General features: G+C 37.3%; 1 protein-coding gene across 1 annotated transcript; it reads right to left on the bottom strand.

Annotated features, from left to right (window-relative positions):
• Positions 1 to 21,746: 21,746 nt before the first annotated feature.
• LOC136249997 (protein phosphatase 1 regulatory inhibitor subunit 16B-like) lies at positions 21,747 to 22,876 on the bottom strand. The gene has a single exon (XM_066042152.1). The coding sequence runs from the start codon at positions 22,803 to 22,805 to the stop codon at positions 21,906 to 21,908; it is 900 nt and encodes a 299-aa protein (XP_065898224.1). The 5' UTR covers positions 22,806 to 22,876; the 3' UTR covers positions 21,747 to 21,905.
• Between the last annotated feature and the right edge of the window lie 840 nt (positions 22,877 to 23,716).

Raw genomic sequence — 23,716 nt, 5'->3', positions numbered from 1 at the left:
TTGTCTGTCATTATTAAGTTTTGATTCAGTAAAGGTATTACCTAAAAATAGCACAAAATCACACTCTTTGGGTGTATGTATAAAAAAATTATAAAAGTATACTGTGATGTGGAGGATAACAATATACTAGCTCATATTATTGTTATCATATCATATACAACACTTTACTGTGATCATAAGACTGGATTAAGGAATTTGTTGGCTATCAACTGCACAGGAAGTATGTACACCATCACATATAGACTGTCTCAGATAAGATGGTATATCATTCAACACACAAGTCCAGGATACTAATATAATTGTATGGCCTCATATTGATTTATACTCTGAGTTACATTTTGGATAATCAACATTAATGTACAAAGCAAACTTTCTAACAGCGAGTATTTAATCAGCCCTGAATTAAATGTTAAATAATAGCTATATATAGTAAAATTGTAGTTACAAATCAGTGGTTAGTATAATGCAATCGCATAAGAGATGTGTGCAGTAGAAATGTTTCCCAGGAAACTAGACAAGTTAATAAGGCTCACTACAGTGGTCCCTCGATTATCCGGCCATTGATTAACCGAATTTTCGGTTATCCGAACTGTAGCGATGACTGCTCTATTAGAGTATTTTATATATATGGTGTGCGTTCTATTAGAGTAATTGAGCAAGGCTCTGCATATAAATGAATGGGCTTTGATTATCCGAACTTTTCGATTATCCGAACACACTCAGGGCCCAACGAGTTCGGATAATCGAGGGACCACTGTATATACACTCATATGGTGGAGCTGTCCATTATGGCAGTAAACCAGTAAATATGTCAGAGGCCATACAAGGTCAGATGGCCCACACCACACATTAACGTCTACTTGTACACACCAAATATACTGTTCTCTTTACATTTAGGCTGTTCACTTTGGAATCTAAGGCATTCACTACCTTGTGGGCATACACACAATTCCTAATAGTGTACAACTTATCATCAGTGTACATGTTCCTCACTACAGGCCACACAGCAATGTATTGAGTATGACATAACATACTGGGAGCCCCTCATTGTTGTCAGTATCAGCAGGGGTAGGACACATACATGTATAGCTATCAAAGAATATTTGACATAAGTTCAGCACAAAATATTGACTTGAGTTGATATTATTGTAGAAATGATAAAGGGGATCACCAGGGATGAGGAAATAATTGAGTTCTACATAATTCAATCTTTACAATGGTGTGAATCAAACTAAGCAGAAACAAGACTTGAATGTTGATCACGAATCTCTCATGAACATTCACAGCAATTATTAAATAGTCATCTATACTTGATATATCACTAAGAACTGCACAAGCAATGCATTTCTTTAAAATAATGCTTTCAAAAGTTGCCCAAGTCCTCCCCTGATCAATCATTCATTCTACTCCACAACCACACATTGTGGATTATTAGAGCAGATTATCTTTACAATGTGTGGGTGAGAGAAAGACGATGCATCCTGGGGCCACTACTATCTCACTGGTACAACCGGTAGTACCTCATTAACTATACAGGTTTCTAATGATCTCCCGTTGTTACATATAAACAAAACATTACAATATCCCCCAGTTCTAGAACATCAGGTGTGGAGTAATCACAGTGACAAACATGGTGATACTGGTCTACTGTTGTGTGCATATTAAATGGGTCCACTAAAAAGGAAGATTGATATTTAAAGTTAGCTATGGGATATATGGTATTTACACAACTGGAGTGGAATTCTTGAAATACAACATAAATCAACAAATTCCAGTGGTGCTCACACACACTATGGCCCACACGTATGATCAAATGTGGATGATGATGGGATGATTAGTAGGAGTCAGTGTAGTGTGATCACTACCATCATACCTGTGACTCCAGATCTGGACAAGCACCAATCCCCAACAGTGAACATCCTCTAGCCTAACAGGTACATGGCAAACAGAAACGGTGACATGTTATATGTTTACTTTGATATTCTTCTTCACCACTTGACCAAAAGTGTCATTAGCATTGAACTGTAAAACAGATAACAGGAGATTAACAGGAGATGGGCACTATATTGGAGAAATCCACCCCCTGGCAGCCAACATTATCCATGTGACAAAGTCACTGAGATAGTGAGGACAGTGTGACACTGCAATGGTATGGACGCTGATGTTTATAGGAGTATAAGGTGTTCATATGTGTTATTGGTCCTCTTAGTGGTACTCACACATCAGTAAGTTTCATTACATGGTTGGTACGGCAAACAAAGAATATTGCTGACATTGCATAAGTTACTACAAGCAATTTACTGATGCTTCTATAAGGTTCTATTTTCCACAAGATATCTAGATCAGTATAATTCATTAAGTAACACCCTAAGCAACAACGCTATCCTTTGCTTAGTGCACAGGTTAGGGTTCAAGTTGTGCTACTCCTTGTTACATATATAAAATATCTTATAGAACAAATAAACACAACCTATAAATGTAAAAGTGCGGATATGGTTTATAAGTACATAAGGTTTAGTAAACTGTTAATTGGTATGGCTTTAGAATATGGGCACATCAAAATACAACCACACCTGGACACACTATCAGTGACATAATGTTGTCATAGTAACTGAACTAAACAATGTCACCTGAACACTGTTATTGTGTGTTAGAATGAGAAACACTAGAGCAAACGTGATAGTTTCATAGAATAAGATTAAGATATGTTATAAACCATGACAAATTGTTAATGAGAAGTAGATAGTTCTTTTCATAAGGTTGAAAGAATCACACAATCAGACATGCTCAAGCACATATGTGACCGGATTTCACATAACAAGGCTTCCACACACACAAAATCAAACTTACGTTTTTACCAGAAATGGATTGCTGGCCTAATACGCTATCATATTCCACACTGTACTTCCTTCAGGACTGGCAAGTCTGGTTTCTGTGACAGCTTTCTTCCGACCCTGTCAAAGCCACGAGTGGGAGATTGGTGCCATTGAATGGCCATGGCTTTGTGATAATGGTGTGTAGTGAGCTGGGACTTCACAGAGAGCTCGCCAATAGTGTTCTCAGTCAATTTGGAGTGATTTGAGGGCCATGGAGGGCCATGAAGAGCCCAAACTTGGCCTCTGGATTCCAATCGTCTTTTTGCTTCATTTTATACCCCTATATTAAGCCCACCCAACACCCCCCACCCTCCCACCCTATTACTACCACCTGTGGTATTATTACCCGCTCGAGAAAAGCTGCCCAAAACAGGGCTAATTTTGGGTATCAGAAATGTATACACCCATGCACTCAGTGATAGCTAGTAAATAGATGCATACTTGGTGCAAATTGTGTTTGCACAGCTGTAGGCACTGGGAAGTTATTACACAATGATTACTTAAAATCGCCATATCTCCTAACGAAGCTTTGTGCGTCGAAGCCAGGTTTTGTCAAATTCAGTCACATATATAGGGGTGGTAGAATGAATAGGCAAATGGTAGTACACTAACAAAAAAAACAAGCCTTAGTATCACCAAGCCAAATTATGGCTTACCAAGGCCTTCTGTATCACGAAACATAGAGAAAAGTACATGCCAGCCATCTGGTGAGGAACGTACAAGCTTTCAAAGGACGATTTTGCCCAAATAGATTAAAGCAAATTTCTGCAGTTTAATCACAGATCACACTTTCGCCTTGAACATTTGTTATACAGTATCTAAAATGATCTGTCCTAAGCTCATGTATGTACATTTATTCACAACTACACCCGGTCTATTTCATCTGTCACCTGCTTAATAGTGTCCTATCAAAAATTCTGTTACACACAAAAATGATGATTGAAGGCTACAAATGTCAAACTTGTACTGTTATTATGACATAGGAGGGATTTGCAATGATGATGTCATTCCTAATAGTTTTATGTATAGGGAATCGATGTTACAGGTCCAGACTTTGAGTGGCCGTATCTCTATTGTTTCTTCATGAATTTACCTTGACAGTTCCTATTCACTATTACATTGGGTGAATTTTATCAAATCACAGCCAGTTTGTCTTGAACTTCATCACTATATGGTTGCTCAGATGTGGCACCAATAATTTTTGTGGCGCTGTTACTAAAGATCATGACAATGTATGAGATTTGTTTTTGACACTAACTAAGTCCACAATAATTGAAGATTTGTAAGATGGCTACATTTGGTGAATTTAGGCTGAAATCAACTACTGGACTTGTAATCAAGACAGGTCATACCTGCAATGAGGATTGTCTGCGGTGATGTCACCATTGCGAATTCCTACTTAACAATATTATCTACAACTACGAGGTTCTTGCAAGACCAAGAGTAGCATGCGATCACAACATGACTTACAGGCTCATAGTTTAAGACCATTGATGTTAAGAAATGTTTCCCTGCCCACTCAATCAGTTGTGATGATAATTTTGGTTCAATATACACCAGTACACACTTTGTGATAAACACTGTTGGTGACCTGTGAACAATACACATGAACATGAAGAAAAATATTAACACACAAATTCTTTGTGTATTCTGTACACAACAAAATATTACACACATGCATGAGAATATTACAGATGGGTAAGACCAATAATGATGCAATTAGTCAGTAATGATTATTGTGATACTATCAAATCCATGAAGATTTATAACACATACAGCATCATTCGTCAGTTATCACACCTATATACCCATGGTATAATCAATCCCTATTGGTCACCTGTGTATATATCAAACACTTCAGTAGTAAATCCTACAGTACATAGTTATGCAAAGAGACTTGGACTTGGTATTTGGTGATGTATCCTCTTCCAGTAGAAGTTTGGATACATCTATCAGCCTTCTATCAACAGAGGTTTGTCATGCATCATAACTCGATCATGCAAACAAGCACTGTTCCAAGTGTTAGGGTTTTTAACAGCTAGGAAAGCAGTGTGTTATATTAAGAAGACTTGTGATGCACAAGTATGGATATATAATCCATCCTTTAGGATATTAGGAGGTATCAATGTTGAATTAGTTCAACATGTGGTTCAACATTAGATGATTACACATGACCAACTACATGTGTTACAGTTGGTGGGTTACATTCGGTACAATATATATCAACACTGCAACTAATATTTCACAGTACATAATTCATGGTACTGCATGGTAATATGTACTAGAGTACTGTATTATAATATTGATGAGATAGTGATCACATTTCACTAAACACATTACCAACACAGGTGCTACATAATTTATAACTGGCATCTCTTATATACAGTACTAGCTAGTATCTGCAGAGTATCGGGCAGGTCAAGCTCCTTGTGTTGCATATCGTAACATATGTACAACATATACTTTAATACATAGTGTATAACTCATAGCTATCTCATGTATGCTGTTATATACAACATTGACTTCTAACATGTGTGACTACTGATGCTTGAATGTTAAACTGGAATTATAATATACTTCCACACTGCAACAGACTACTGTTCAGTCAGTTAGCTAAACAACCAGCCCATGATGGCAGACATTACCAATATATACTATGAAGCAGTGGAGCACATACTGTACCTGAGGGTCGCTATCAAAATGCCATCACTTACAGGAGTGTTGATCAGCCAGTATTCTGATAGTTTAAGGTCATTGATCACTGATTGAGTTTACCATTGGAATGTTATTTTGAGAAAAACACTTAGTCACTATGGAGTCTACGGTGAGATAATGTTGATATAGACAACTGATGATACCTGATCTACTGCTACTTAATGCACACCTATTAATTGAATACACATCACCAGTGACCCAATCACAAGTCCTACAAACTGAGATTATAGATGTTGGCACATACACAACCTTACAAGTAAGCAATGATTTCCTCCATTAAAAAACCTTAGAGTTGTCAGTCTACTTACTATACTTTTGGCTGCATTAAATCTAGGAGATACCTTGTAATACAATACTATATAATACTGGCCACAAAAAACAAAAGTAGAGAAGATGTTGTTACAACATTCCCGGCTCAGTTTCTCAGAAGAGTATTAAGGCACTCTACACTACTAACCTCACTACAAGCTCAACATCTGACACTTCACTGATCAAACACAGTCCACTTCACTGATCAAACACAGTCCACACCACTACCATAATCAATAACATCACTATACTAAACAGTACCAGTAGTCCATTACTAGTACTCAACAGTACTATTTAGCTAACTGTTTGCTCAGCTTTCACATCTATCAAAGAGTCTGTAAGCACATCCAATGCCGGATCATTTCAACTTGTAAGCCAAACAGTATGGATCACTACTGCTTACCTGGTTGACGCAGCAATCCAGGTCAAACCTTGATGTGATTAACACATAGGTGTGTGCCAATAGTTACATTTTGGACATAAACGGGTAGCTATATACATGATAACGAAACACGATCAGTTTGTGTGCGTGGTTCCATGTACGTCTACAGACAGCAAAACACATTTCCTACAAGTAAGTGTAGTTTCATGTGTGCCTTCAAAATTCAGTGCACCTCACTGATAAATTAGCATGGCTTCACATACAGTATCACACATTCCTGATAAATGGGCATGGGTCATGAAAGAAGCTGGTCTGCCTGCTGCAAGGTAAGACTATGACTACAATTGATCAGTGGGTATAGCTCCATGTAAGTTGGCAGACAGCAATGGACATGAATTCATACATACCTACAGACTGCAACACATCTACTGATAAATGGGCATGGCTCCATGTTGAGCTCCACATATGTCTATGGAAAGTAACATACAATCCTGACAAGTGGGTGTGGCTCATGAAAAAAACTGGGACTAGACTTATGACACGCTAATTCACATCGTCAAACTAATATTCATTTTCACATGTGATCCAATCTGGGTCACACCATTGAGGTATTTGGAGTACCAAGATGGCTACAATCTAAGCACATTAGATGGCATGGCCTAAAATATCTACTTTAATTACTTTTCACCCAATGAAGTGTTCTAGTAAAATTGTCAACACAGTTAGTTCACAAACAAATTGTTGCAAAACATAAAAATCATGAGAGAGACAGGTTGTAAGTATCAAGTAAATATTCACCATGTGGCATACTAGAATATTATGTTACTCAAACACTCATGATACAGGCAACATGCATGAGGCGTGTGCTATGGAGTTAGCCAAATAATAATAATAACAACAATATTAACCTATACACTTCATTTGCTCTTGTTGTCACATAGTACCAACATGTTACACACATTAACTAGTTCCCAACAATTAGAGGACTGCACACAATAATTGGGTCACTTTTAACATTGATGAGGCCATGAAATACACCTTAGCTACGTTTGGAGCCTTCAGCTACATTGTCACAATAATGAGGTGATCTTATTAACAAGGTTGATGCCAAGTGAAGTTGCAATGGATACATTTTTATATAAGATACAGTCTGTAGTTCTACCTTACATAATCATATAAACACATTAGGTGAAAAATGGTCTTGTGTGTGGCCATGCTACTGCTATTACATTGAACCTCATTAACACCCATTAACATTTGTTAACAACTTTGATTTCATTTCACAGTAATCTGAACGATGGTGTTAGGTCTTTGCAGATAAATTTACTGATTTTTTGATACCGTAAATGATGAAAGTTTGGTGAGACTTAAGTCTAGCGAATCAGCATGTGAAGCAGGTTGGTGGACAAAAGTTTGGCAAATTTACCATGTAGCTAATATGGAACTATATACTGAATAGCTTATTGGCGAATAAAGTTTGGTGAATTTCCTCGATTCGCCAAACTTTAGTTACTCCAAACTTTCGTCGTTTACAGTATCCAATGTATTTTTCCTAAATTCTTATTAAGTCCCATTAGAACTCAAGTTCGGATATGTTAAAGTCCCACAAATAGAGGTTCCATTCGCAATTTGTAAAGTCATTTGGGATAATGCCTATTGGATGAAGTATATTTGGCAGGAAATGTGCTAACAGTATGATGAATGTGTTGTGAACGTGATCAGCATCATGGAGAGGGCATGAGCATAGTGTATTATTACAAAGTGATGTCATTACATAAAAGGTACATTTAACTATGCACCATGCACCTTTTATGTAATGTTTAGCCACAGGCATATAGCTTAGTGCACAGAAGAGGACAGTCTCACATGTCTTCTGGAATTTTTTAAATTTATATGGCATGCTCTACAGTACGATAATGCTGCAATTGTATGGTTGATGACAAGAATAAATACAAATAGAAGTACTACAATGTACACAGGTTTAAACAGTCTATAACTATTCTACAATATTTCCCTGTGGTGATATCTTCTTTTAAGACTCAAGTTTCAGCAAAACTCAAGTCTTCACACATATAAATTAACATGTGGTATTTCATTGTGCCAAGGAGCTATGACAGTTAGTGGGTTAAATTGTATCCATTTACCATATTGTCTTGAATTATGGCATTTATTTCATTCAAGCATCTCTTTATCTCAGCTACTAACAAGAGCAGTGACTACAAGAGACCAGCGTTTATATATGTGACCAACATTCATGATTCATACCTCACATATTCAATAGCAACTCATAAAATTGATCGTTTATTACATTGAACTGAATATGACAGCACTAGACATTCATTGGAGACCCAGCATTTATTTCTGTTATAATGTTCTATAAACCTGGAGACTAAGCGGGAACAGGAATTTATACAGGACCAACTGTAATTCGAGGCAATACAGTAATCTCCACACTTACATAAGTCAGAACTACAATCATCCTTTCCTCACATGCAATGAGTGGTTTGACACTTGTTGGGTGTTTGAAAAAGTAAAGATGCGACAAAATTTTGCGCTTAGCGGTTGTGGTCACACACTAAAGCAATACATATAGTTTTCCAGTACACAACACTAGCTGTATGACAACCTCTATATTTGGGGGTCATACGTACAGTGTTCCATGTTAAAGTCCAGTGGATGTGATCTTATTATACTATGATACAGTAGGTCATGAGTAAAAATAATATTTCTTAACTTCCTGTTGTGTGGTGACCCAAGTTCCTTCCTGTGGCACAACCAGTGATGATGTGTTATTTCCTTTGTACTATTATTATCCTATGATGCTCTTTGGCTCTTTAAAATAAATCATGTCATATAGCAATAAGTAAAAAAAATCATGGACACAAAGAAATAGGAATAAATAAAGGGAGGAGTGGTGAATAAGAGATTTCATGAAGTACATTAGTGTAGTGTTAACAAAGTGTAAGGTATATGGTATGCACTCACCATAACTAATGTACATACTCTGATCCTACCTATATATAATTTGATTGCGACAAACATATGGAATGATAACAGTATTGAGAATATATTCTACACACTACCATACATTGAAACAAAATAGAGCATAAATACAGTAACTACAACAACAAAAGTGGCAGGACCAAAATTTGGCACGTTGATCCACAAAAATTTTTACACTCGAAAATAACCCACTATACGGTATGTCTAATCATAAGTGGAAATGCCAACAGTCTACTTTATGACTCACTGAGTGGGCACACAGCCTACAGATCATAACATTAGCCTCCTGAATAAATAACTAGCAGCTGAAGTACAAGTAGCTGCTCACATTGGGGTAGACAGTGTATACACATGTGGACTGGAAACAGGCACAGTACACACTCCTTTACACAGGCACAGTACACACTCCTGGTTTGAGAAGATAAAATAAGTACTTATGTAGACACCAATTAGTCATCCATTATCATTACAGATTATCAGTTATCGGGAGGTATTGGAACTGCCTAATGACATCAATAATATACTTCATAGAAATGATTAGACAATTACATCTACAGTCAATCTTGCATGCTTATAACTCTCATAGCTCAGTAATAGTCTGGCATAGCCAGATCCTTGCAGATTGAGGGTCTAGTCTGTATCATACTAGCACTTGTGCAGCTGGAATGTGTAGCTGTGCACAGCCCTTGTGCTCATAGGCGGTGGAGACGGGGGGGCCAGGGGGGCCATGCCCCCCCCCCCACTTTTATGGGAACAGTCTGTTTGCAAAAAATCGAGATACTCTAATAGAACAGTCAGGATCTGGATACTCTAATAAAGCAGTCATAGTATTCAGAGAAGCAGTGTAGCAAGTTACTTAGCTACGTATGTGTAGTTATAAATAAGGAGATATAATTGTGGAGAGCAGCTATTGTCAGCAGGCTGTGACCTTCTTTTTTTTTTTTTTTTGGTCTTCAACTTGTAGCTGCCTGGCCCCCTCACTCTTTGGCCTGCTCCACCGCCCCTGCTTGTGCTTGTATGAATATAATAGATTTGTGACTACTACAGGTCATGACCTCACTCATGAATATGATTAAAACTAGAAGCTGTTGCCAAGAATGGTAAGAAGCTGTGGAGAAATCTTATTAATTCTGAAAATGCTGCAATCTGATTGGTACTGCATCTATTCTTGCAGTTCACACAAGTGGCTAGTATTGATACAGACCAGAACCTTGCTCCACAAGGGTCTGGCTAGCTCAATAAGGTGATGGTCTCTACACTCTACTAGTCATGTCTCATTACATGCCTTGAGAGACCCATGATGTATGCTGATCTAGCTATGGGACACAACAGGAATAGTACTCCTGCACAACTGAAAACACTGACAATGATAACAAATTGGAAAGCTTTATGCACATAATTTCATTGAAAACAAAATATTATTTTTAAAACCTATAATATCAATCTAATTAGCATGTAAGTGCAAATAAGTATATGACGGAAACTTGTACATACCAACTTGTGCTTTAGTTTACACCATCTTATACATAGCACCATTGGCATTTCATACATATCTACGTAATACAGGAGAAAGAACAGAAATTTCATTAGCTTTCTTTGCTGGTAGACATTAGTCCATCACTTCCCAGAATCACAACACTCAAAGAACAAATCTACTGAGACTTGGGAAGTGTTCATAAGCTCCTGGTTACTGACTATACAAACTACAGTCACTAATGGTTATTGTAAGGCCAATCCCACGGGTCCTGTTAATATTATATAACCACAAGATGGATGACACTTTCAACACATGACACTTCCTGTCATGATCTAAACCACTAAATATTTTAACAATTAGTCGAAGATGTTTTTACAATATAACTTGTACCAAATAGAGATCTGTACATCACATACCTGGCCCACAGCATTGGAACTGATAAGATTTTTATAGCAAATAAGCACTAGAAACACAAAGTCTGCTGACAATTCAAGTTATGCATACTTGGTTAATGTCATATTTACTATTAGAGGAGATGCCTCACTTAAGTCAATGAGCTCAATGAAGTGTCCCCGATGTGAGGAATCTGTGACACGACACTATCATGTGAAATGTACAGTTGCACATGCCTGTGTAGTTGCTGTTTATGATGACAGTCTAGTTATGAACTACTGTAAAATGATAAAAGTTATTCAGTGTACAGGGTAAAACTGCTGGACCACTTCTATAGAGTGGTGCTCTAGTGGTGATTAACCAACCCACCAACTGATATACTTAACATGTAGACTAGCCATACAAAGTAGTGCTGAAATGATGACTATTTGGTCAGCATGACATTATTCAATTTGTCAATACACTATTTGAATATTCACAAGCACACAAGAAAAATTTGGAATTTTCAACTAGAGTAGGGACCATAACACATTGATCAACAAGCTGGAGTAGTGCATGATATTAAATCACAGTAAAACAGTAAGAAGTGTTATATCCTAAGATACCATAATGGAAATGCACAGTAAGGATACGTATAACACTTCTTACTGTGGTGCACTATTCCAGCTTATTTCAGTACTTTTTATCGATGTGCTGTGACTCTAGTTGTGAAAATTCCAAAAATTCTTGTGTACTTGTTTGTTAACTTTTTTTGTAAAATAGAATTATTATGACTGGTGAGCCCACACATACTACATCAAAAGAAAGAAATGGTGCCGCGTGCCCCAGCTATCAATTATCGTCTGAAAAAGTGGAAGTATCTATTACGCTTCGTTGTCAGCTACATATGTTCAACCCATTACACAGCAACGTGTAAACTATATGTTAGTGTTGCAATGAAAATGGATTTTTTCAGTGTGAATATGCCACTTTGTTCACAATCTGAAGCTTCTAGGTTGACTTCAGCCATCTGATCACAGCTTACTACAGTGCTATTCATACAGATAGTACTGTATAATAGAGACCACAAAGGTGTGGGCATGGCACATGAAAAAAACATTTCCCAAAAAACAGCCTCACTTTTCCTTGATGACGATGAAGCAGTATTGGTTAGGTAACACTAAGCCCAAACAAGCCTTCAGATCGACCCAAAATGCTTTGAGTTACGCTTGTCTGAAGGCATCAGTCAGTCAGTCAGCCAGTAGAAAATTCTGTTAAAAAATTCCATTGATAACAGCTAAGGCTACAAGCTTGCTTTTGTCACTGTTCAATGTCACTTCAGCCAGACATGTGCCTTTTGGCATACCGCAGTACATGCAATGCATTCTTCATGGACTTACCCCAGTGTCCTCCTTTGTGTTCCATTCATCTTGGCTGACAGTGAAAGGTGTCGATTTGGTGGTAGCGCGTGATGGCTTCCTTTTATAACAAATCGTCCTTATTGTTCATAGTGGCTACTTTGATTGCATTTCGAACAGTTCTTGATTCGTATACGTATACTTCTTCTAAGCTTGGATTCTTTCAGTCAGCCTCCTGTTGTTCATGAAGTCCAGTCGAGCATTTTTGTTTACTGCTTCATGGTATACTATGTTATGTGATGTCTAAGAAAAAGTTCAGATAGTATATATAGAGAAAACTGACTCCTATGAGATGCACACATAAGGGCTTAATAAAAAAAGAAACAACGAGGAGAGCTAGGTAGACTTTACAAAAGTCTAAGAAGGTTAGTGAAAGCCATGCAAGCAGAGATAAATCTACACCAGAAGTAGTATTATCACCCACTACATGCAATGTAAACACATACACATCTACTTACTCTTTGTCTACTCCAGCTGTTCCGATCAAGCTGTTCTGTGTCCCTATAATGTCACCAGCCACCAAATGATAATGAGTAGAGTCAACTTCATCAACTCCTATAACATAATTACTGTGTAATACTTTCACTCATATAGACCACATTGATGTATGAACTTATACATGCTTGGAATAGCTACCAATTATATTTTATGAAGTGTCATATTCAAGTTGCCTAGTTACTATAAATATTTTACTGAACACGGGATCATGTGAGCCTTGGAGTGCAGCCAGCAGCGGTAGCTTAGTTCTGTAAGAGACATTATTATTTTGTTAGAACAAACATATTTGACTAGTGCTAGAATTGCTTATACACCAAATATAGAGTTTCATTGGATTCGCCTAGAAAACTAAGCACTTTTATAAAACAAACTACATCATCTTAATTCTTGCATTTGAAAGAGCTAATGATCCCCATCATTTAGTAACCATTGTGGTTCATGTGAATATTCCAAACAAAACTACTCAATTAAAGTAATACTTTCAAGTAGTACCTAGAAATGCTTCCACCCTGCTCTGACATTTGGTACACTATCATGTACTGAGTTAACTAGTTGTCCTCATAACACAAAGAATGAAGCAGTTATGGTCACTTTCGTCATTACCACCATATATTGCTCAATACACAAACTACAGAATAGTTGTGGTTTCATTTGTCTAGCTTCAAAGGCTTGAGCACTATGAAAGGGTAAAGTGATAGCAAGGGTTAAGGTTTCACTAACAGACAGGCTGTGCTAATGGGAACAGTGCAGACACAGAACACATTTTTTTCAAAGACTGTGGGGGTGCAATCAATGTATATATAGTACACAACAAACAGAAGTGATGACAGTGATAGCTGAACAGATGAGGGTATTATTATGCTAGAAAAAACACTATCACATTGCAAATCTATTTAGAGAAGCTGCCTCACCTGGAGGTGACAGTGGCAAGATCCACTTCAAAATAATTTGTTAGCTGTAGCCCAACAGAACATAGTCTCCAATAGGTGGTGTCAAACCCCGTCCCCAGTGAGATCACTTCAAGCCAGCTGTCTTGGCGAGTCAAACAAACTGAGTCACAAGATTGTGTACTCTGGCATAATAATAGCCTACAAATAGTACCAGTAGTAATGATGACATTCAGTATGAGAATATGAGAGCAATTTACAATGGACTTGTTGATTCACAAAGAAGTTTTTGAGGGTGGGTACTGCTCAGTAGAGAAATGTCAATAAATCATACACAGTTGAGTCTACTAAAGTACATACACATGTTGAATATTCCAGAGTATCAATAATAATAATAGCTATGAGTATGGGCCAACCCAAAACACCTGTTACTGTGTTACATTGTCAGGTTCAGTGGAAATGACTCGATCAGTTCACAAAAACAATACACAATATAGATCCAAGTAGCACACAAAACATGCAAATCATTAAACATTGTCCAGAGTGTGTCACATTTTTCAAGTAAGGTTAGTGTCACCTTGCAAGGGGTTTATACAGACAGATTGTGTGAGTGCAGACAGTCATGTGGACGGACAAACACGCATGCACACACATGAAAAAATAATTTTGGCAAACCAGGGCACGTACCTAGATCAGAAAGAAAACAGTAGAACATTTACAAGGGAAGCATTGTAAAATGATATAGTCTGTGAGATGATTATTATTATTTTCATGGATACACTATGTAGTTACAAGTGCCACAATTAACAAGTAAATGATGTCACATACAAGTACCACACAAAACAGTTGGTACATGGAAGGACTAAAGAGTATGTCAGAGAACAATAAATTATAAACCATGCTGCAGTGACCAGCTAGAATGCAATTTCCTGAACTAGTTGAGCAGTTGGACGAGCAAAGTAGTATCACGAGTGCTCACAAAGGGGTGGAGGGTGGCGGGGTGGTCAAGAGATAGACTTCAAAATGGAGGCAGACCATGATTGGAGTCCAGACATGAGATTACAGGGCTGTGCTGGCTTCTTAGTGGCTGATATGTAACAAAATCAACAGAAAACAATGTATGGCCAACATTACCAGGTCATCCACCAGTACACCACTGGTTCTTGCCAAGCCAGACCCTTCACAAGACCAGAAACTGCCATTCGAGCTCTCCACACCACCTAATAACATCAATAATACAAGTTTGGTCACTTGATAGAAATCATCAAGATTTTTTATGTAGCTCTAGACAATTACATCCACACATGAGCCAGTCAGCCTTGCTTATTACTTCTCAGAACTCAGTACAGTGATGGTCTGTACAAATCATGTATCATTACACTAGTATGGGTACCTGCCCTACGTGCAGGACCATTTCCACATTAACTAAAATTCAATTAATGTAATGGGGAACCATGCAAGCATTACTATTCATATAATATGTACATGAGCCTCATGCCATCTTGCAAATATGCTGAATAGCAGAACTATAGTACATAAGACAACAGTAGTATTATGGATAATGACAGTTAACTTACTGGCAAATTTGTACATGTTTTCAAGAAATGTGCAGAAGTTTTCACACAGATTTCAAGGACAAAAAGTTCTGCTTAAGCAAACATGAAATTCAGTGATGGAGTACTGACTGTATTATATTTGACATCCATGACTTTATACAATTAATCTCATGTGCAGAATACAGGTTCAATTTGTTATATTTGTCAGTAAAGTCTCTATGATACTGGTACACCTATTGTAAGTACAAAAAAACCAAGAAAATGTTTTCAAATTGAACACATGGGACTAACAAACATGCACCCAAAGGCCGGCCCATGCCTACCCTATACCTATCAAATGTACTACTGTATACTTTTCCAACAGTCCATATGCTGTGAAGTAATACCAAGATGTTATGAACTCACAAGTTGAGTCAGAAAAAGTGTGGACAAAAAGGTACATAAAACGAAGAAAAAAAATACACCACTGTTTGACTGCATACACGAACCACAACAATTTCAGGGAGATGCTATACCAGCTGAACTGTTTGTTCTGTGTTTGCAATGGAATGCAGAGATAGTGTTCTCTACATCATGGCCTTCAATGTGCTGTAGCAGATGAAGGAAATCACGTAGAAGCTTGCAATAAACTTTGTGAAGTAGCCAGATGATGAGCATTTCATTTTGCTCGTGAATAAGTGAGCAAATTGTCAATATGAATAAATAAATTGCTGAATAAATTGCCGAATAAATTGCTGAGTAAACGTTGTCAATATCTGACACATGAAAAAAACATGTTACAAAAAAGTGGCACTGAGAAGAAAAAAGTTTTTATGGACAGGAATCAAACCCTGGACCTTTGGGTTAGCACTTCTATGCCCTAACGCTATGGCTGTTTGTCTGTGGTTTTAAGAGGAATGTACGTAGCTCAACTTTTCCTCTACACTGATGCTTTCAACACTCTGTAGAGGACAAATGACAGCAGTTAGAAGCTTCATTTAAAAACAATATAAATATTGTTGCTGAACTGGATCATTTAGGTTTTTTGTATGAGTACCACATGATGGAAATTGGCTGTCTTAGCCACTTTCTTAAGGAAAGTATCAGTGCTATGAAAGCTATTATGAACAAACCATATTCACACTGCAGAAGAGTACTTGATAAAGCAGCAGCCATTGCCATCAGCTCATCTCAGAGAATATTTTTTCCCGTAATAATTTAAATTGGACAAATTAATTATTTTATTGTATTCCTTTTTGTATTTTCCTTGCCATACCTGCTTTAGCTTAAGCCTTATGACTGAGGTGTTGTAATTGTTTTGTTTTTATCACTACATCAATATTGATAGTTTCAAAAAATATGTAGATGATGAGCGCTTCGTTTGTTGTAAAAACCACTTTGCTACGTGCATCAACTGGCGAGAAAATTGTTGGACGCCATTGGAATTGTAGATGGTCAGACAGTCAGACGGCTTTTCAGCTTTATATATATAGATAGATGACTAGAACACTGTAGAGACCATAATGTATATTGATCTTACATAACTGGAAACACTGACATTGGAATATTTAAGCAATGAACCTTCATATACATAATTTGAAACCAATAACCTATTTTATTATTCACTGATTTGTAGTGTAAGCAAACTTCCTGGGGTATATATACATACATATAAGACTTGTGTATAGTTTCAGTCATTTCATGTACATCTCATGGCAATCAAAAAGACTGAGAAAGTACAGACTACAGGAATTTCATCAGCTCTTGCCACTTTGACTGCACAAAAAGATATCTATTCAAAAGTCAGGAAGTATGATAAGCTGTTGGATACTGACAGTACAACCTACACGTCACCACTATGCCATTCCTTTATTTATACCAAATTGTCTCCAAGTAAATATGACCACAAGAGACATCTACTTCTTGTAATAATCTAAACCACTAAAGATTTTGATAATTATTTACAACACAATGCCTGTACCAATTATAACATCACCACTCTATATATGACAATGCACAATAGTACTCTAGTTAACTTAGTGGTAACTTTCATAGAACAAATATTTCAGACTCTCTAGGGGTCTGACTCAACGCATTTTTACTTCTGAAGCACACAAAAGAATGACAGGACAGACATACAAAACATAGACTGTCAATGACATTATAACTAAAATATTATTCTAACTATGGTGATATTTCAAGGCAGGGGTCACTATTAAAATGCACCATTAAGAACAACAAGACATCATCATGTGTGGGCTCTTGCAACTGAAATAATTACTGGATCAATACAACTGAATGGATGAGACAATGACTGCATATACATTAGTCTCATGAACCAGATGTTTTAAGAGTACTATGTGAGCATGTGGAGAAAAATGTTTGGTGGCATTCACCTTCATTTTGAAGGGTTAAGGTTTCACTAATATGATATGGGGACAGTGCAAACACAGAATACGTTTTCAAAGATGTGGGGGTACAATCAATGTAGTACACAACAAACAGAATTGATGACAGTGGTGGCTAAAGAGATGAGGGTATTATTACGTGAGAAAACTATAATATTACAAATCTTATTACATACAATTAGAGAAGCTACCTCACGCCACATACAAACACTTGACAACTATCATAACAATCCCCTCTACTGTAGGCATGATCTGACCATTCTCAACTTTGGCAATGTCCATAAAGTTAACCATGAACAGGTGTTTACGCTTGAGAGGTGTTTCAGGATACAGTATATGTGTACAATTGAGTAACTAGGACCATGGACAAGGGAATATCAAACTTATTGCACATATACCAATTATACTCCAGCATACCTTATGTTCTGGAGGTGACAGTAGCAAGATCCACCTCAAAATGATTGTTTGGATGCACATAGCCCATAGTCTCCAATAGATAGTATCAAACCCTGACCCAGTAATATCATCTGACTCTTAATGGTAAGTCACAAGATTGTGTACTGCTGTCACTCTGGCATAATAGCCTGCAAATTATAACAGTAATGATGACATTAATTTAGTATGTGAATATATTAGCAATCACACAAGGCTTATTAGTTAGCCTATAGATTCACAAATCTGAGCTCTGCTGCTTTTGCTGGTGGGTGCTTCTTAGTGTAGAATTGCCAATGTACCAGTAAACAGTTGGAGTCTACTAAAGTAAATAGTTACCATTCTAGAGTATTGAGAATAATGGCCATGCACCAAACAAAATATTTCATAAGTTATTCTTGTTAACTTAACAGTCCCTGAAAGGTGTCTAGCATGGGTCCACTCAAAACACTTGTTAAAGTGCAGGGCTGAGCCAGTTCAAACTATCAAAACTATATATGTCAAAGTGAGATGTTGCTAGGAACCTATGGGTATTGATGAGCTCCTGATGTCACCTTGCAAGGAGTTTATATGTACGGATCACAAGCTGTATTGTCATGTGGGTGTAGACAGTCATGCGGACAGATAAGATGGTACCTGCTGACACACATGATGTTCTGAAAAATAATTTTAGAAAACCACTGCACAATATGTACCTATATTGGAAAGAAAACATTACAAGGGAAGTATTGTAAAACGATCTAATTTGTAAGATTATCATTATGGATACGCTGTCTACCATGTATGACCACAATTCACAGGTAAATGATGTCACATATTATGAGGACAGATAGTAAGAAAGGACTAAAAGAGTATGCAACAACCGTGCCACACTGACCAGCTAGAATGCAATCTCCTGCACTATGTGACAATTTCATGTCAATAACAATAATAGTAGGATAATGGTGTGATTGATCAATGATACTCCTGATATTGTACAATTCCATAAAAAGTACTTGCTGTACTATGACAACAGTACAGAGTCTATATAGCCATAAGCAATAGCATGTTGCCATATTTTACAAACTATATATGCATACAGTGAGAAGTGTGGCTCTATGGGACATGCATGGATAGCAAATTAAACTCACATCAGAAATCCTTTACATAAGCAATCACTCTACCCTATCCAATTTTACATAAAGAGTAGGCAATAATAACGAAACCTTGGATATTTTCATAATTGTAATGATGATATTTGGCCTCTACACACTATTGTGATAGGAGTACCGGCTTTCTGCTTTAAAGCTTTAATTCTTCTTGGACTTCTTTACCAGAAATGAACAATAATAAATTTTAAGCAATTAGTCAGACTCAAGTATATTTTGTGTTTCTCTCCTTGTTACAATGTTGCGTCATGAAACTACATGCCAATTAAGTACATGTCAATATCATAAAACTATAATTATCTTTTTAATAATTGCTATATTGCCCAGCACTGTAACTGTACCTTCTGGAATACTTCTATACATCTATGTTCCACAAAATCTGTCACACAGAGGTGTCTCATTATAATCACATCATTACAATTAATTGTCATCTACACCATTGCCTGATGGGGTAGGACCAGCCATACCTTATAGAACATTATAGCTACAATAGACAGGGGCAGCTCCAGGGGAGTTTCCTGAAACTGGTCACGTTCAGATCGAGATATTCTAATAGAGTAGTCAATCTATCTAATAAAGCAGTCACAGTATTCAGAGTAGCAGTGCAGCAAGCTTTATAGCTATAAATAAGGATTTTATGTCAGTGATATAGTTACAGTTATTCTCAACAAGCAGGTACCTTTTGTTTTTGGGTCTTCTCCCAAAAATCTAGCTATCCTCAGCTCTTGATCAGAAACCAATTACCAAAAATCCTGGAGCTGCCGCTGATAGATGTATAGTGTCACCTATTCTAAAGCATACCATGCAATCTTCTCTACAGCATTTAATTGTTGTGTTTACATGCAATACTAGCTCAACTATGCTATGGGAAATTACTGACAGATTAATTATATTTTGAGTACTCCCAACAGGTTTACAGGTTATCCTTCACAACGACACTGACATAATATGATCAAATTCGTATAGCACTGATCCCAATATTATACACTTTACATTATGTTGTACATTGTATGAAATTGTTCCATGTAACACAGTAAAAGCAAATTAGTGAAGGTCACTACTAAATGTATTGAAGGTCAAGATACTAATTTCTGCCACAATACTCACTATTTTTGCATAGTGACGTTCACTACTAAGGTTGTAGGCACTACTATGTAGTGAGGGTCGCTACAAAAGAGTAGTGAATGTCACTACACAAAAATAGTGAGTGTTGTGGCAGAAATTAGTAGTGAAATTCACTACAAATTTTTTACAGTGAAGGAAGAAAACTGCTAATGTCAATTACACCAAGAGGAATCAATCAATCAATCAAGTAATCAAAATTCATGCATCAACAACACAGCTAGGCACTTTGCTGATCAAATTGATTAGCATTATAGCACTCATATAAAGTTTGTGAAAGTGCATTCACTGCATGCATCGGCGTTAGCCTTTAAGGTGTATCGCACAAATCACATGGGGGAATTATAACTGAACAATCATTACCAAAATTGACACAAAGATTCAGCTTTGGTCAGTGCCAAATTTCAAGGCAACCAGATAACATGTTTACATTTTATGGTATAGATTTTGTAAGTGTGCAAAAATAGGAAAAAAATCTATATGATGGCATGTATAAATGCAAGGTACACTAAACTGAATTAAGGCAAAAAAAGTTAGCTGTAAAATTATCCACTACCACAAATGCATCAGTTAGTGTTATTGTTGTTTCTGTTAATTATACTGACTGCAGTATGATGGCTTTATATACCACATGACACATTATCATACATGTGTCTTGACACATCTGTGTGTTAACAAATACTCTAACAGAACATTCATGTGTTGTGTTACTATATACATGCTGAATTGGAAGTGTATTATGATGACAACTGAATGAAAACAGCCACTAAATCTACTCAAAATACATATAGCTATAGTGTATTTACCGAATTAACCTATTTAAAAATTAAGTATGAATGCATCCTAAAACTACATGCAGCCTTTATTCATTTATTCTCAAACAATTCCAACCACTACATACATAGGATGTGTAGTAAATAGGCAAAAGTTAACAACACGCAGTATTTGTTATATATACCAAGAGTTAATAATCCTCCACTATTATTAACTCTCATATAGATGCATGCAGTGACGAGGTGTTGTACATTACAGTAGCATTATGCGCAGCTAGTATATACAATAATGAAAGCATCACATCATAGTATATGCTTATTGATTATAAGCACTGCACTATAATACTTGTAACCCACTTCTAAATAAGGGAAAAGTTAATTTGTTGTTGACTTGATAATTGTTATTTGTTTGATGAACATTTCAGTACAGAACACAAAATACAACAAACACAAAATGGAATTTAAAAAAGAAACGAAAGCGAAAATGATTAAAAATTTTACAGTAAACAAACCCGTATAGCTAGATATTATATATTAGTTATTACATAAATTAGATAGCTTGTTCGATGTATTCAGAGCCTCGTCTCAAGAACTCTAATGTCAGTTCATCATCAGCCAGATCAACTGGACTCTTGTAACAACTGGTCAACTTCTCCACATTAGCACCATATTGGATGAGTAGTACCAACACGTCCATGCTGGAATGTAGAGCGGCTAAGTGAAGTGCCGTCCAATGTTCATAATCCTCACAGTCTACTGTTACTAACTGGTTCTCCAACATGTAGTAAGCTAGTCCAAGGTAGTTCTTAGCTGCTGACAGGTGTAGAGCACTTTGTTGTACTTGTCTAGTGCTCCTCTCATCCTCTTCCGGATTCACTCTCATTACAATGTTCAATAGTTCTAGTTCTTCTCGTTTGCAGTTGGCACTATCCCAGTGTGTGACTGATCTTGTTTTCAGATACGACACCTCTGCTTGGAGAAGGTAAGCACAAAGTTCACAGTTTGACTCGCAAACATTGATCGGTCTCAAACTGTCCATGGTGCGAGTGTTGATCAGTTCTGGCTTGTATTGGAGTAGCAGCTCAACTGCGTCCATGTCTTCAAACGAGACGGCCACGTGCAATGCGTTCCATCCTTCCTCGTCTGCTGCGAGCATATCTGCACCCTCGTTTACCATCAGCTCAAAACACTCAAATTGATCTTCAAAGATGGCACGGTGCAACAGCGGCATTCCAGTCGGGTCTTTAAGATCCAAGACACTCTTGCCGTGTTTGGTGATTATTTTCTTGATCTCTTCTTTGTCTCCATCAGTGATGGCTTGTTGCAACATGACATTGACTGGAAAGGTGACCCTTCGTTTGGCCTTGGCGTTCTTCAGGGAGGTTAAAGCTTTAAGCTTCGCACTCAGCAGCCCGCTGCTGTAATTCTTGCGTTTAAGTACAGTTTCCATCGTTATTTCAACTCGTTTTTAGCTTTTCACGTTAAGGAAGAGTTATGATCGTTGGTGACAAGCGCTCGATTTTTATACAGGAGTACCGGAAGCCACTCAGTGGACGTATGTGACGTCAAGACTTAATAATATATGAACAAACGTCAAAATATAATTTGGGGGGCTGTAGTTTCCTAGGTGTCCCAGGTTCGATGCCCCGGCAGGGATTTACTACTACTAAGAGTACTCTTGCTACTACTTAGAGCAAGAAATTTTACCCCCATTGCTCTAGCCACCCAGCTGAATATATTGTATATGTACAATTCAGGGCACCGCCTACTAGTTGGCTGATACACTGTCATTAAAATTTTATGCCTAGAATCTATGACTATGTTACTGGTCTGCTCAACAGCTTTAATCTCAATCCCCTATGTATACTGAGATAGCACTCACACTACAGTGCAATCAGTCAGGACTAGTATCAGTGAAAATTTAGTACTGTAAATCATCAGGGGCGGAGGTCCGGAGGAAGTAGTTCATATGAGGGAGGGCTGGGCTGAGCGGGCTGACCCAGACGTATCTCTGGTTTGGTAAGGTGAGACCAAAAAAAAAAAAAAAAAAGGTCACAACCAACTGACAATAGCTTTCCACCTCACCAACTACGCATTTATAGTTGATAAACTACATAAAAGTCTTTACATAGCTCGCTACACACTCACTAGAGTATCTCGATCTTTATCACGATTTTCAGCCCCACTCCAAGAAGGATAATTTCGGTGTGATATCATTCTGAGGGGGGGCTAAGCCCCCCCCCCCCCCCCTTTCCGCCGCCTATGCTAATCATTGTTTTAACAATGTCATGCACTCCTGCCAGTCCAATACTTGTAGTTAAGATTTACAATCGTGTGGAGGACGTTTATTTGATTACAACT

This window comes from Dysidea avara, chromosome 3 (assembly GCF_963678975.1).
Source record: "Dysidea avara chromosome 3, odDysAvar1.4, whole genome shotgun sequence".
Taxonomy (NCBI): Eukaryota; Metazoa; Porifera; class Demospongiae; order Dictyoceratida; family Dysideidae; genus Dysidea; species Dysidea avara.
The sequence above is the reverse complement of the archived record's forward strand: the minus strand, read 5'-3'. Positions and strand labels throughout refer to the sequence as shown.

Coding starts and splice junctions, on each gene's coding strand:
- LOC136249997 (XM_066042152.1), bottom strand. CDS start 22,805: ATGGAAACTGTACTTAAACGCAAGAATTACAGCAGCGGGCTGCTGAGT.